Here is a 13,548-nt window from a genome sequence, read left to right on the forward strand (position 1 = left end):
AGAGGAGAATAGCATATGATTTGTTGCATGTCAATGTCTGACAAGATGAGCACATTTAACAAGTCTCTTAATGCAGCATGGATGCAACACAATAAGCCTTAATTTTAGACACTGCTAGCTATTTTTAAAAAAACTAGATCGTCTGGCCACTGTAGAACATAATCCTCTTAATCTGTCAATGTAAATTTATGCTTTAAGCACAAATTTAAGTTTTGAGCCATTTAAAGCAAAATTAACCTCTAGTGTACACAGGTATAGTACTTGTAATATGTACACTGGACACAAATAGATACTGTTAAAAATGCAACATATGGCACTTGCATGGTTCTGCATACAATGTTGTTGTGTTTTAAAAGATGTCATTTCAAGAGATGCTGTCTATAAATTCGACTTGCATAAAATTGACCTTAAAGGACAAAGGGCATTGATCACATAAACTGTGTGATCACACAAATCCTGTCAGTTATTTACCATTACAGGGAAAAGAAGGCAAGTGAAAGGCAAAAAGAAACCACATGCAGCAGTGGATCCTAGCAACTAGTAATAGAGAAGAATCATTATGCTCTACCAGACTGAGGGGAACAGGCAAACCTGTCACAGCTGAAAACAGTCGAGATGTATAGTGGCAAACACTGTGAACACCATACATGATTCTGGACAAGAACGTATCTGTCTTTTAACCATTTCATAAGCTTGTTCTTATCCTCAGTGTCAAACACAACCAAGATATGACGTAACCTCATCTCTACTTCTCTACAGAGGGCAACAAGTGCTCCCATAGCAGGTACCTTTTCCAAAACACTATGCAGCGCTGTGCTGGAGCACGGCAGCATCCCAGTTTCATTCTGCCCTTCCCCAGTTCAACCAATGTGACAAGAGAAACCATGGCTCAGATTGTGTGCTTACATGTAAAGCTTCCTCTGATCCGAGAACTTTTGCATAGAGCTCACATAGCCTCGTCTTCCTGCAAGAGAAAAGCAATGTAAAATTTCTGTGTAATGAAAGAGAAAACAAACCACCTCTAGTATGACCTAGTTGCAAAAGAAAAAGTATTAATATCTGCATGAACTTGAGGTTCCAGCTTTTTGGGATCTATCCTAATTGCTCAGCCTCTGGATCACTAGAAATAACTCACTCACACTCCTGTGCTGCATAAGTGCTGGTTTTATCAGCAGCTATGCAAGCTGTTCCCTTAAGATATGTCTAGCAGCCCAAATTCATATATTTTCCAAAGGTTCTCTAGGCTGTCAGGAAAATAAACTAGTAAGACATTGCACTTCTTTTGTCTTGACATATAGTCTAACTTACAGTTTGTTCTTACAAAGATCCAGGTACTGATAGCCTGAGGCTCTCAGGGAATCAGTACTTTATTTCTGTACCTATAAAATTTACTCCTGTTTTAGTTTATGAGTCCATAAATCCATGAATATACTTCATTCTGTAGCAAACTCCAAGAATGAGTAAGTTTGTTCCTAAAAGCTTCTGGGTCTTACTGTTTACTGTTGGCCACACTGCACCAATTCCCAAACACAAAAAGATCAAGATTAAATAATAGTTAACAATTGTGAAAAACAAACCTGCAAACACAACGCTGGAAAGACATTTACTTCTGGAAGCAAATCCTGTGCTCCACAGAAAGCCATGCTGAGCACAGAAATACAGCGGTCCCAGGTCTCTAACTATCTGGGCTACACATCAAGCTATATAAGCATATGAGGAAACCACATCTATACTGCTGTATGAAGCAACTCAGCTATACTCACAAGCAGCTGAACTCAAAGAATGTTATAAGAAAGGGGATGAGGAAAGCCTGTGCTCTGCCTTTTCTCCACATGTGACCTGCCCTTCAGGGAGCCTGGGAATGGTATACCAGAGGCTGGTAGGGATTCTCATGTACAGCCAGCTCCAGGGCTCCAAGAATGTACAAGTTCACTGCTGTTTGCTAACCACATTGCAAATACAATAAAAATAGCTGTGCAAAAGAAAACATTAAGCTTCAGGTCAAGGGCATCTTCAGACTCAAGAAACTTTGACCTTGGAAGGAATTATTCATCAATAATAGGTAGCATTTGACAGAAAAAAAAAAAAACAGAAATGCAGTTTCTAAAGGACTTAATTGTACCAACATTAATCTATCCTGAGGTCATTCTCCCTAATAAGAACAATCCTTGAAGATGAGCTAGTCTCTGTGCAATATCTGCACCTTTTGTCCTAGAACAATTTAAATAAATACTTATTTATGGATTTATGGCTAATGCTAGCACGAAACATATGGAATGTGCAGTGAGTAAAATCCTTATTACTTGGTTTTGGACTCAGCTGTGAAATTGCTACCAGCACTAAATAAGAGGAATGTTATGCCTGGAGATACCTAGGTAGGGTCCTGTTAAGAGTTACACTGTGCCCAGTGTGGAAGCAGCAAACACGCAGACACTCAGCTCTTTTCGCTGGCCTCTTATTCCACAGCAGTATGTGATGCCATCACCTTCGTTGCACAGCTGTGAAGGGTAGGGCACAGTCTAACCACAATAATTGCTCATTGGCACCTGGCCTGGGAAGATCAGCTGGAAGGCAGCAGTGAGTTTTTCTCCCTTCAGTCTGGCCTCAGTAAAATGGTTTCCATCCCCTCCCACAACTGCTGTTCTCAGTCATGATTTAGGATAGCTGCCATGGGCTCTACATCCTACTCTTAATGTCCAAGCATTACCGAAAACCTTACCCAGCCATCAACATGATAGAGGGAAAGCCCAGCTTGTGTTGATAGGTGAGCACAGCATCTCAGCAAGATGCATCCTCTGTAGGGTGCCACAAGAAGCCTGTCCTCAGAAGAGATGCCTCCCTGCAAACACCATAACCCCCATCTAAACAACACAAACTAGTCGCACCCTGAGTGTACCCTGGGAGAAGGTCCAGGTTCATGCTCTGCCCTCTACTGGACCGTGATTTCCACTGGAAGGAGACGTGCTCGTGTGCAGGACAGGAGCTGCAAGGCAGCCCAGTGGGTTCCTGCCTTGGTCAACTGTAACCAGGACTTGAGGAGCCAGAGGCACCCCTGCACCAGCGTACCTCTATCAGGTACCAAACCAAGCGTATTTCATAACTGCGAAGTCCTTCCTAGTCTAAGGTTCATTCTTCAAAAGACAAAAGTTCAAAATCCTTCTGTTTACAGCTTGTCCATAGTCAGCAGCAGAATCAGATAATTGTGCTAATGACATTAACGTCCAGGGGAAAGCAACCTTTCCTTCATAGTGCCCTGCAGACTACCAGGACAGCCCTTCATTTCACAGAAAGAGAAGCTGAAATACTGCAAATGCTCAGCTGTATCTAGCGTATTGACACACAGCGTAAGATACCATTTGGTGTTTATGACGGCTTAAAATGCTGGGCACACTGGATTTCAGAATACCTACACTACTTTTATCATCAACCACCTGCTGGGGGTCTATCTCGAAGCTTAGGTGCTGAGGAAAAGGCTGACTTGTCCATTCCTGCCAAATTTGAAAGTGCTCTGTGGTACCAGGCTGTCATTTGAAAAGACTGGGACATTAACAGCCCCATTTAGACCCATTATCCACAGACTGCTAGACTACCTGCAAAGCTAACCTGAGATGACTGCACCTTCTACAGTTGAACTAGCTATTACTGTGAAAATGTTTACTTGGACACAGTATTCCATGTGACATGCTTTAAAAACAATTGTGTTTACTCCATGTCAAAATAAGGCTCTCCTCATATCCACACTCTCTACCTGTAGCTTTAATTTGATCAGATACTGTGAAGCAGTGTGATGGAAAAAATTCATTACTTTGTAAACTCTATTTTACTAATAAACAGAAGAGCACTACTGTATGCATAGATTTGGTTCAACAAGACAGTAAAAACAAGCTTCATCTGTCCCTGAAAGGCATTATTTCCCTTTACTGAGGGTGGAGAGCTGGAGGCAGCTTTCCGACCTCTTTGTGATGCAGAGCTCTCATTCATGGCAGCTACAGCAGCCCCAAGGTTACACTGTGTTACAGACACTGAGAGGACCCTCCAGGGTGATTAGGAACAAAAAAAAAATCAAGCTCAGAGGCCAAAACTGTCCTTCTTATAAGTTTTCAAAGAGCTCAGAGCACTCACAGGAAGCCAGAGAGGCAGCAGTGGGTACAGACGAGGGTGGCCCTGAACGCTTTCCAGGAAGGGCAGCAGAATGTTTACATTGGTTTTATAATTAGCAGCTTAGAGCAGTTCTTTTGCAAAAGTGACATATAAGCTGAGTAGGCCAGCTGGAAAATGAGAACCAGGCCCTGAGAGTGTCCAAAGGGCAGGGGCTAGCTGCCACATCTGCTGCCTGATGGGAGGAATTCTGTGGGGTCTTCATCCAAAACCACCTAAGAGATCTTCTTGCTTAAAGTGACATGTCCTCCTACTGTTGCAAAGTTACAGACAACTTCCTTCAAATCAGTGCATATTTTTCCTACTCTGGTGATTTGTAACAGACATTTTACTTGAATTCCGTGCAGATCCCCTGTGATTGTACCTACCTTTCTTCTTTTGTGAGACCTGTCAGTCTTCTACATTTTCGAGCAAGAATGAAGCTGTAGGAAGACCACAAACAATTTACTTCCATTATGTTACTACATTTCCTGCATTATTTAAAATGCCAATACCTTATGATGGGGTGCTGTGATTCATAGTATTATCTCTATCCAAAATATCCATTTAATCTCCCTGCATAATGTTATACGATCCGCCTGCTGCTTGCAGAACTCACCGTGAAAGGAACCACTCTGAGATTCAGGTTAAAATATTTGTATGAGCTGTTTCCCAATGACCTTAATTTTATACAGCAGTGCATGTAGGCGTATAGCAACATGAGATGAAGCCTAGGACTGAACTGTAAATTATTGTTAAATAAACTTTCTAAGACTGATCATATTCAAACAAAACAAAACAACAGCAATAAAACAAAACAAAAAACAAAAACAAAAACAAAACAACAACAACAAAAAACAGAACAGAACAAAGTATAATTCTAGAAAACAAATTTTTGGGAGGCAAAATATCTGGAGAAAACTTTAAATTTCTGTAACCACCCCCTTTTTTCTTCTGCGTCCTTTCCTCTTCTCCAGTTTTGTACTTTGCCACATGAAAAGGCAAAATATGACCATGAGAAAAAGAAATACAGAATTTCATTTTTTAAAATTAGCAATTAAATCATAGAGATATTTTTTTTTAAATAAAAAATCAAACATATTCACCACACACTGATAAACTCAACTCTCTAAATATTTTAAAGTATTTCCCTTCAAAGGTAGCAGGTTTTATTTCAATTGTTGCCTCTAAGACAAACTAAAAAGGCATTAACTAGACACCTTCTTTGTCTCTTACCCTATTATGGCAGGAAAGCTGCCATCAGGCTTAGTATCGTCAAGTGTTAAACCAATAGCAGCATCCTCATCTTCAATGATCATGGTACCACAATACCCTGTTAACCACAAGGTGGAAAAGAAGTGAAGATCTACATATCCAAACACAGGAACAAGCTGACAAGAAGTTGTGAAATACTCAGAACTTGACTGGAGGAAGCCCTAAACAACCTGATCTAAATTCACCCTGCTTTGAGCAAGGTGTGGGACTAGATGACATCCAGAGATCCCACCCAGTCTCTATCCTCTGATTTTATGATTCTAACACAACGAGATATGAAAACAAATGGAAGGAGAACAAAGAAAAAAGTAAAGTGATCCCCACCGAGTGAAAAAGACTAGCGTGCTGCTCCCTTGCTGAACTGCAAGGCAGTGTAGTATAGTGTTGCCTTGAGTCAGAGAAGTGCGAGATTCCACTGGAAGAGAAAGTTTGGGTCTGAGATGTTCTGACATTTAACAATCTTTTTCAAGCATCTTTAAACCAGCAGGACAATCAAGGAATCTCCTGATGTTGAATTCATGATAGAAAAATAAATTATTCTTCAACCTGATTAGCAAGGTAATTATTAATTGCACAGAAACAGACTGCTCTCAGATACTGAAGATGTTCAAGCGACCCTAGCACAATTGTTTCCACATATGACATTTATGTCAGACATAGGAGGAGACATCAGTACATTGTTTTGAAAACACAAATGTTTTTAAAATAAGAGTTTGAGGGAAAAAAAATTGCTCTTAAAACAACAATGGTGTTAGCAAGGCACAGCACACAAACTGTGGGTTCTACCAGGAAATGGAAGTTACCTCTTGCCAGTCCATCCCAAACCCAACAGCCACAATCCAGAACTCTTAAAATAATTAACAGAGGTGGAGACTGGGTGAGATTTGTAGACAAACACAGATTTGGACTCATTATAACCCATAATGAGAAATGGGTGCTATTACATTGCAGTTTGTCATATTTTCAGAAAGTTCTAAAAGAAATCTGAGCAATCGTGATGTAAAGGGAGTCCAGGATGACTATCCCAGCTGTTGGTATCTATGTGGAGACAGCTCCAATTAACCCTGCCCAGTGCATCCAGAAGGCAGAACTTCCACTGGCTGATAACTGACAGGATACAACCCCTTTTCATCACATATCACTTGCATCTTTACATTACTGTACAAGTGGAAGAGACTTATCTCACACCCAGGTGCCACTGAAGGAAAGGAGAGGACAACAAAGAAAAACCAAAGCAACAAGCAAGAGGCATGAGTTCCACCTTCATGCCTACCTCCTTTTTATTCCCCCATCCGCCCTCTCTTCCCAACCGATCTCTCAAGTTTCTCAAACAGGGAAAGGCAAAAATGGCATAGCAGTGTACCAAGTCTCCTTCTAAGGTCCAGCATCCTCCAAATACAAAGTCTGCTCCATTACCATGTACCCTCTTCCCTCTCTCTGTCACTACTATACAATTCAATTAAAACATAATACCCTTCTTCCTCCAAAAAGTTTCCTTATAGTACACAATGCATTTGATGACTGAGCCCATGGGGATTCGGTTGATGAGCTGGTTTCTCGCTGGAGGCAAAGGTGGGTTGAAATGAATCTTCAAACAAAGAGCTGGGGGAATGGCACTGATCACATATTTGGCCTGGAAAAGAAATTACACATAAGCCAAACGCATTCTCTGCTACTTCATCCTAAGTATATTGCTCTAATGATCTTGGCAGACATCTGAGGAAGCTGCAGGGTGTATCTTCTGAAGCAATTTTGGCATTTAGCATAAGAATTGCAAAACTGAAACCTCACAAAATCCTGGTTTTTAAACAACAAACAAGCATTATATAAACAGCCATCTGTTCCAATGATGGGCACCTGCTCTTTCCCCAGCACTTGAAAAAAAGCCAGTGGAAAGATTTTCCATGTTACGAGAGTCCCTCAGTCTCTCTTCCATCTGGACTCCTCTGTTACAACCTGGAAGCAAAGTCTGAAGTGTTTTTCACAGAGAGTTTACTACTAAGCTACATTTTTCTGTTCATCTTACAACTATCCTTTAATTCAGAAGGTTACTGAATACTAGAAGATATGTTAGTGAAGGAAAAGTTCAAATATGCACTTTGCTTTTCAGGCATCACTTTAAAGCTCTATCATTGCTATTACTTGGGGACAATGAGAAAGTGTGACTTTCTGTCACAGTCACTTTAATCTCTGCTACATTTTTGTACAGGGTTTTGGAGAAGTCAGAAAGGAAAAGCTAAACATTTTCTAGACATGCCAGAATAAAAAACTACTTAGTGTTAGAGGTTTCATTACCTCATATAATTCATTATCTAAGGTTCCCACTACAACACGTTCACTCGACTGGTCGATGCGCACAACTGGCTTCCTCAGCTTCACCCGGCCTCCCAGGCGCTCCATTATTTTCTCACTGATCTGGCCAGAGCCTCCAACAAACTTCCTCTCCTGAAACAGAGAAAAGGATAACTTGGCAAAGCAGAATCAACAGAGCGGTGCTTGTGAAGCATGTATCATGGCAAACATTTTGCTTGGCAATCAAAACAAATCCCATTCTTCTGTTGTTATTAAACCATTTCAGGAAAGTTCATCAGTCTCACTTGGAAAACATATTCACATTCCTTTCTCTTTTAGTGAACTCTTCAAAAACTTCCTGTATTTGACCACCAGCCAAAAGTAGAAGTATCAGTAACCTCAGGAGAAAATCCCTTCTCATGTGGTCTCCAAATGGATTGCACAGACTGTGATATATGTTTTCCAAGTAAGACTGATGAACTTTGTTAAAATGTGAGTCAGCAAGACTTCTGGAAAGTGCTTAAACTTCTAAATGTTTCTCTGAGTTCACTCTTATCCCTGCAGAGGTCTGTGCATCAGAAGTAGGAGGCCTCATCCTCATAATAAATAACAAGCTATAAGATGGAATCTTAAAGGTGCAGGAGCAGGCTGTCACTGTGTGCTGAAAGACAAGCTGGTGGGGTAGAAGATCGGCTTGTCTGAATAGAGACCTTTGGCTGGAACTTGAGAATAAAAGAATTTATAGAAGGGGCAGGCAACTCAAGAGGACTACAAGGATGCTGTGAAGCTGTGCTGGAAGAAAACTAGAATGGCCAAAGCCCAACCAGACCTGAGCCTGGCTACTGCTGCAAAAGGAAACAATAAAATGCTCTATAAATACATCAGCAACAAAAGGAGGGCTAAGGAGAATCTCCACCCTCTAGTGGATGTGGGAGGAAACATAGTGACCGAAGATGAGGAAAAGGTTGAGGTACTTAATGATGCCTTTGCTTCAGTCTTTAATAGTCAGACCAGTTGTGCTCCAGGTACCCAGCCCCCTGAGCTGGAAGACAGGGACTGGCAGCAGAATGAAGCACCAATAATCCCAGGGGAAATGGGTAGCAACCTACTATACCACTTAGACACGCACGGGTCTATGGGGCCAGATGGGATCCATCCAAAGGTACTGAGCAAGCTGGTGAAGGTGCTCACCAAGCCACTTCCCATCCTTTATCAGCAGTGCTGGCAAAGTGGGGAGGTCCCACTTGACTGGAGGCTGGCAAACGTGATGCCCATCGACAAGGGCTAGAAGGAGGATCTAGCGAGGTGTTTAAAGATGTATAGATGAGACTCTTAGGGACATGGCTTAGTGCCACTGTTAGGTTAACAGTTGGATTCAATGATCCTGAGGGTCTTTTCCAACCAAAATGATTCTATGATTCTAAGAAGGGATGTAGCTTACACTAAAAATGCATCCTGCAGTATGTAATCTAACCTAACTTAAACTCTAATCACCTATACTATAACACAGAATTTAAATCATATATTATGCAAGGCATTTACAATTACATTATCTACAATATTTATATCTATGCATATTTATCTGTTTTAACACATTTTAATGTAGTCTTTGTATTTTTTAGTTACATGATTAAATAATTTGCATTTCTAAAAATATAATTAGTTCTAATCCAATTAGCAAAATTCGCATTCTCAAACAGAAGACTGTTAACAGTCTTTACTTCATTGAAATGCAGAAGCATTTCAAACATTTTAGAGCAATACCATATTTAAGCAGGGGTGTTCATTTTCTTCTGACTGATTTTAAAATCTTAACAGTTTTAATCTATGGAAGCTTGCATGTTTGGGAAACCAGCTTGACTACATATTCAGCATTATTTTGAAGCACTCTACACACTTTCACAGCCAGCATTGCCATCTCCATGAAGTGGTAAGGCTTACTTCAGCCTCATGACAGAAATAAGCATAGAGTGTGGGTAAGCAAAGTATGTGTTCTAACCAGAACCTAAAATGAAGTCAAAGTCAGGAACTGATACAAATCTACTGATCCCTGGGATGATGCCTTCAGCAGAGGAATAGCCTTCAACACTAGTTTTGCGAGATCCAGATTAATATGTAAATGAGTAGAACTAGTTATCAGTGTGCTACTGGCTCAAAATCATGGGTGTCTCAGTTGGCCCTCTGAACTAAAATAAACAAACAGAAGAATGAAGTTAAAAGAGGGCCTGTCACAAGTCACAGGTGATGGCTGACAGTACCTGCCCTCCATTGGTTGTTGAGAATATCCTTGTTGTGCCCCCACACTGCTTCACGTACCACAAAAACCAAAGGGCAGAGACCTCATGAGGTTCAGAAGTGACATCCACATTCACAAACAGGGTTGCGAAACTCTTGGCAGCACTGCAACAAACACAATAAATGAATTCATTTAAAAACTGAAGGATGACAATCTTGTTCTGTAGTAGTGGAGAGACTACATTTGGCAACCTCTTCTTTCACTGAGAGCAAAGGATTCCTTAATTTCAGTTAAAGTAGGAAACAATTTAATTTCCCTTTATGCAACATTAAAAAAAAGTTAATCAAGCACAGCTGTATTCCAGCAAAATTAGTGTTCCAGGGGATGCAAGAGCCAATGAAAGTTCATATCACTTTATGCTACTAATACAAGGTTAGCTTGTCACCCTAGACTCAGGATTAAGGCAACCAAGCCCTCCTGTCTTTACTGGACTCCAAAACCACCATGTCCTCCCATGGTTCCTGGGTTACATTCAAGATCTGCCACTCTGTTTGTACCTGCTGAATGCCTGTCCCACAAGCACGCAGCATAGGGATTATTCAACATTTGTCATAAAAAACTTAGGGATCTTGTCTAAGCTAATTATCTAAGCTCTCTGGATTAGTCAGCATCCCCTCATTGCCTGCTCTTCTACTGTGCTCAGGGAGGGTGCTGCAGCTGGAACACAACAAGGAAAGAAATGCAAGTAGGAAGCCATAACTAAGGAGACAGCATGTAAACATTCATGTAAAAGTCTGGCAAGAAAAGGGAAAGAATACTTTTGGGTGCTCAACTCAATATTTTAAACAGTGGTCTGGTAGCCACAGAAGTGGAAAAGTGGCCTGTGTCTCAAAAAGAATCACTGTTTTATGTCCTCCAGCTGGTGCTTTTATAGCAATTCTACTGAAAATTACTCTATAAATCCATATGAGGTCTTGTGGTGCACTAACACAGAGATAATTAAGGCACAGGCGACATTCCTCCTGTTAGAAGTAAACACTTCCTCTGTCCTTACAATGAGGAGGAGTTTAAAGGGACATGGACAGGACCAGAAGATACTCAGCTTAACTGTACTGTGATTGACAGGGATTGAGATTCTATAAGTATTTCATATGTCAGACATCAGGCAATCAATAACTTCCAAAACCAGTACAGAATCCATTTTAATTGCTTCTTCCTTTTTTTTTTTCCCTCAGTTTTCAAACTTAAAAAAAAAAAAAAAAAAAGATGAAAAGTTAAAAGTGTCATTCAAACATACTATTTCAAACAGCTGTAGATCTATACAGAAGAAAAAGCATCTTCTGTCCTCAATAAAAATGCAAAGTCCAGCTGAAGAAAAAGCTGATCCATTTTCTGAAATGCAGTTGCATTCTGGCTTCCTTCTTGACAGCCAAAAATAATAAAGTATTTATCAATATTTGTCTGTATAAACACATACTGTAAAATATGACAACTCTGAAAGGTATTTAGTCTAATGGGAGAATTAGTATATGTATTAGTATATGCGTTAATATTTCATAAGCAGAAGGTACTATATGGTGATTAAATTCTAGTTTCTGCTGCCTTATCCCATTGCATTTCAATTCCCCATTTTCTCCTGTTTTTTTTTTTTTTACCTAGAAATTGCTGTATGATTTGAACCAAGAGCACTCAGGGTACTTCCAGCGTGCAACTCTAGCCAAAAGCAAATCTGTACAGTCTGTTAGATGAGAGGAAATAGTAGAAGATTACCCTTCTGGATCATTACCTTCCAGGATGGGAAGTTTCTACAGCATGTTACCTAAATCTTGAACAAACTGGGCAAATCAAGCTGGGATGCACATATAAAATCTGAAAAGCATCTTGGAATTAAGGAAGGCTGACAGCTATACGAATATTCAGGTAAAATGTCAAGTCTTGTTCCATCAGAGTTTGAAATAATATGACTGCCGTCACATGAGCTATTGACCAGTGTGTGGCATTTTGCTAACTTGTACAGCTCCTTACCAAATCAGAGGTTCAGGTGACCAGCAGAACCAGCAGCATACATTTCCCTTTGGTTTTACTGCGTAGGGATGGTGATACAAATGAGAAAGTCTTCCTATACACTTTTGTGCAACTGTCACTCTTGTTAAAGCAAAACAACCAGAAGATTAGAAGTTTTTGGACAAGAGTCTACTGTCCATTAGCAGTGATCATGTTGCTCTCTAGAGGCTGGCTGAAGCTGTAAAAATGCCCCTGTCCATGACAGTGTCAGCTTGAGTGGGTGCTGGCAGGACTCTGCACTAGTGTCAGGTGCTTAGCAATTCTGAAGAGGTTGCTGTAGAAATCCATCTTATTTACAGCAAGGCAGACTTTTTTTTTTTTTAATTTATTTCAGTGCGAAGAAAACCAATCAAACTGTTGTTGAATGGGAAGTAAAGAAAGATTGCTTTGATGTATACATAAAAACAGGAAGCATTTTCGGTTTCCCTGAGAGGTATATAGTGCAGCAGTTAAACAATAGAGTGGTGGGTGTTCAAGTGATTTAGTGCTATTTTGAGACAAATGTTATTTTTACAGCACCTCGACAAAATCAACTGGTCCAGCACAGAATAAATGCATGTTGTTTCATCAAAAGTTTTATTCAAAAACCTGCTGTAGCCAGAGCATTTTTCTTTTAAAAGTTAAACACATCATAAAGAGAGGAAAAGTGCATACAAGACACGAAGGTACTACCTATGTCTGCAGAAGTAGCTCTCCCAAAATATATTTTCCTTTTATCTTTATTTTAGTCTAAAACGTCATGGAAATAAATCAGAATACACTGTGTGTGTGCTAACAGGTGTTGTGGTCCATTATTATAAGATTTTCTCACTCCATTTCTTTAAAAAGGCTGTATTCCAGTGGTAGTTACATCTGTTTGCAAAGCAGTAACAGATATTTGGAACTCTAAGGTACATAAATATTATATTTTGTAATAAGGAGTTTCTTACTTTGTCCAGCAAGTTTTATCTATGAAATCTTTCATAGTCATTTTGTCCCATTCTTCTGCATGTGGAGCCTTCCATGGGGCTTCACTGGGAATCTAAGGAGACAAAAAAGAGCATTCATCAGCAAATGAATGAATGGTATGAGAAAGAGACAACAAACACAACCAATATCAATCAATCTCATCTTTACATGGTAATGCAGCCTGCAAATTCCTAGCAGGTAATACAGCTAACTTAACAGGGGAGGCTAAAGTTTTTTATTGTTTGTTTTAAGATTTTTTTTTTTTTTAATTTAAGAACAATTTTAGAGTTTAGAACTTTGCCTAGAAAGGCAAAGCACAATGCTGGGAAATGTCTCTGAGTTATTACGTATCTCCTCCATTCATCTATGCAAGTAACAGCAACCTTTTCTCAAAGTCTTATAACTCAGTTGATGGAAAACATACACTACCGGTAACAAATTGAAATGGCTGAGCTGAATTTGAGAGTGGAGAAGGGCATATGTTTGAGGTCTACAAGTCTCTTAAAATATTACTTACCCAATCATCAGGCAAAGTGCTAAATATCACAGGCATAAACCCTCATGTTCATATACCCAGAAAAAAACAAAGGTATGAC

The 13,548-nt window shown here is 39.9% G+C and overlaps 1 protein-coding gene across 1 annotated transcript in view; it reads right to left on the minus strand.

The window, feature by feature from the left end:
• LOC309439320 (amine oxidase [flavin-containing] B-like) overlaps window positions 1-13,548 on the minus strand; it is a 54,836-nt gene that overhangs the window by 8,539 nt on the left and 32,749 nt on the right. Inside the window, exons 5-11 of the mRNA XM_082051755.1 lie at window positions 12,934-13,025; window positions 9,963-10,104; window positions 7,708-7,857; window positions 6,886-7,045; window positions 5,374-5,470; window positions 4,527-4,580; window positions 907-964 (exon numbers count right to left, since the gene is read on the minus strand). Coding sequence (XP_081907881.1) covers window positions 907-964; window positions 4,527-4,580; window positions 5,374-5,470; window positions 6,886-7,045; window positions 7,708-7,857; window positions 9,963-10,104; window positions 12,934-13,025 — 753 coding nt within the window. The remainder of the gene's footprint in view (window positions 1-906; window positions 965-4,526; window positions 4,581-5,373; window positions 5,471-6,885; window positions 7,046-7,707; window positions 7,858-9,962; window positions 10,105-12,933; window positions 13,026-13,548) is intronic.

Source organism: Streptopelia decaocto (genome assembly GCF_964273445.1).
Source record: "Streptopelia decaocto genome assembly, chromosome: 1".
Classification (NCBI taxonomy): domain Eukaryota; kingdom Metazoa; phylum Chordata; class Aves; order Columbiformes; family Columbidae; genus Streptopelia; species Streptopelia decaocto.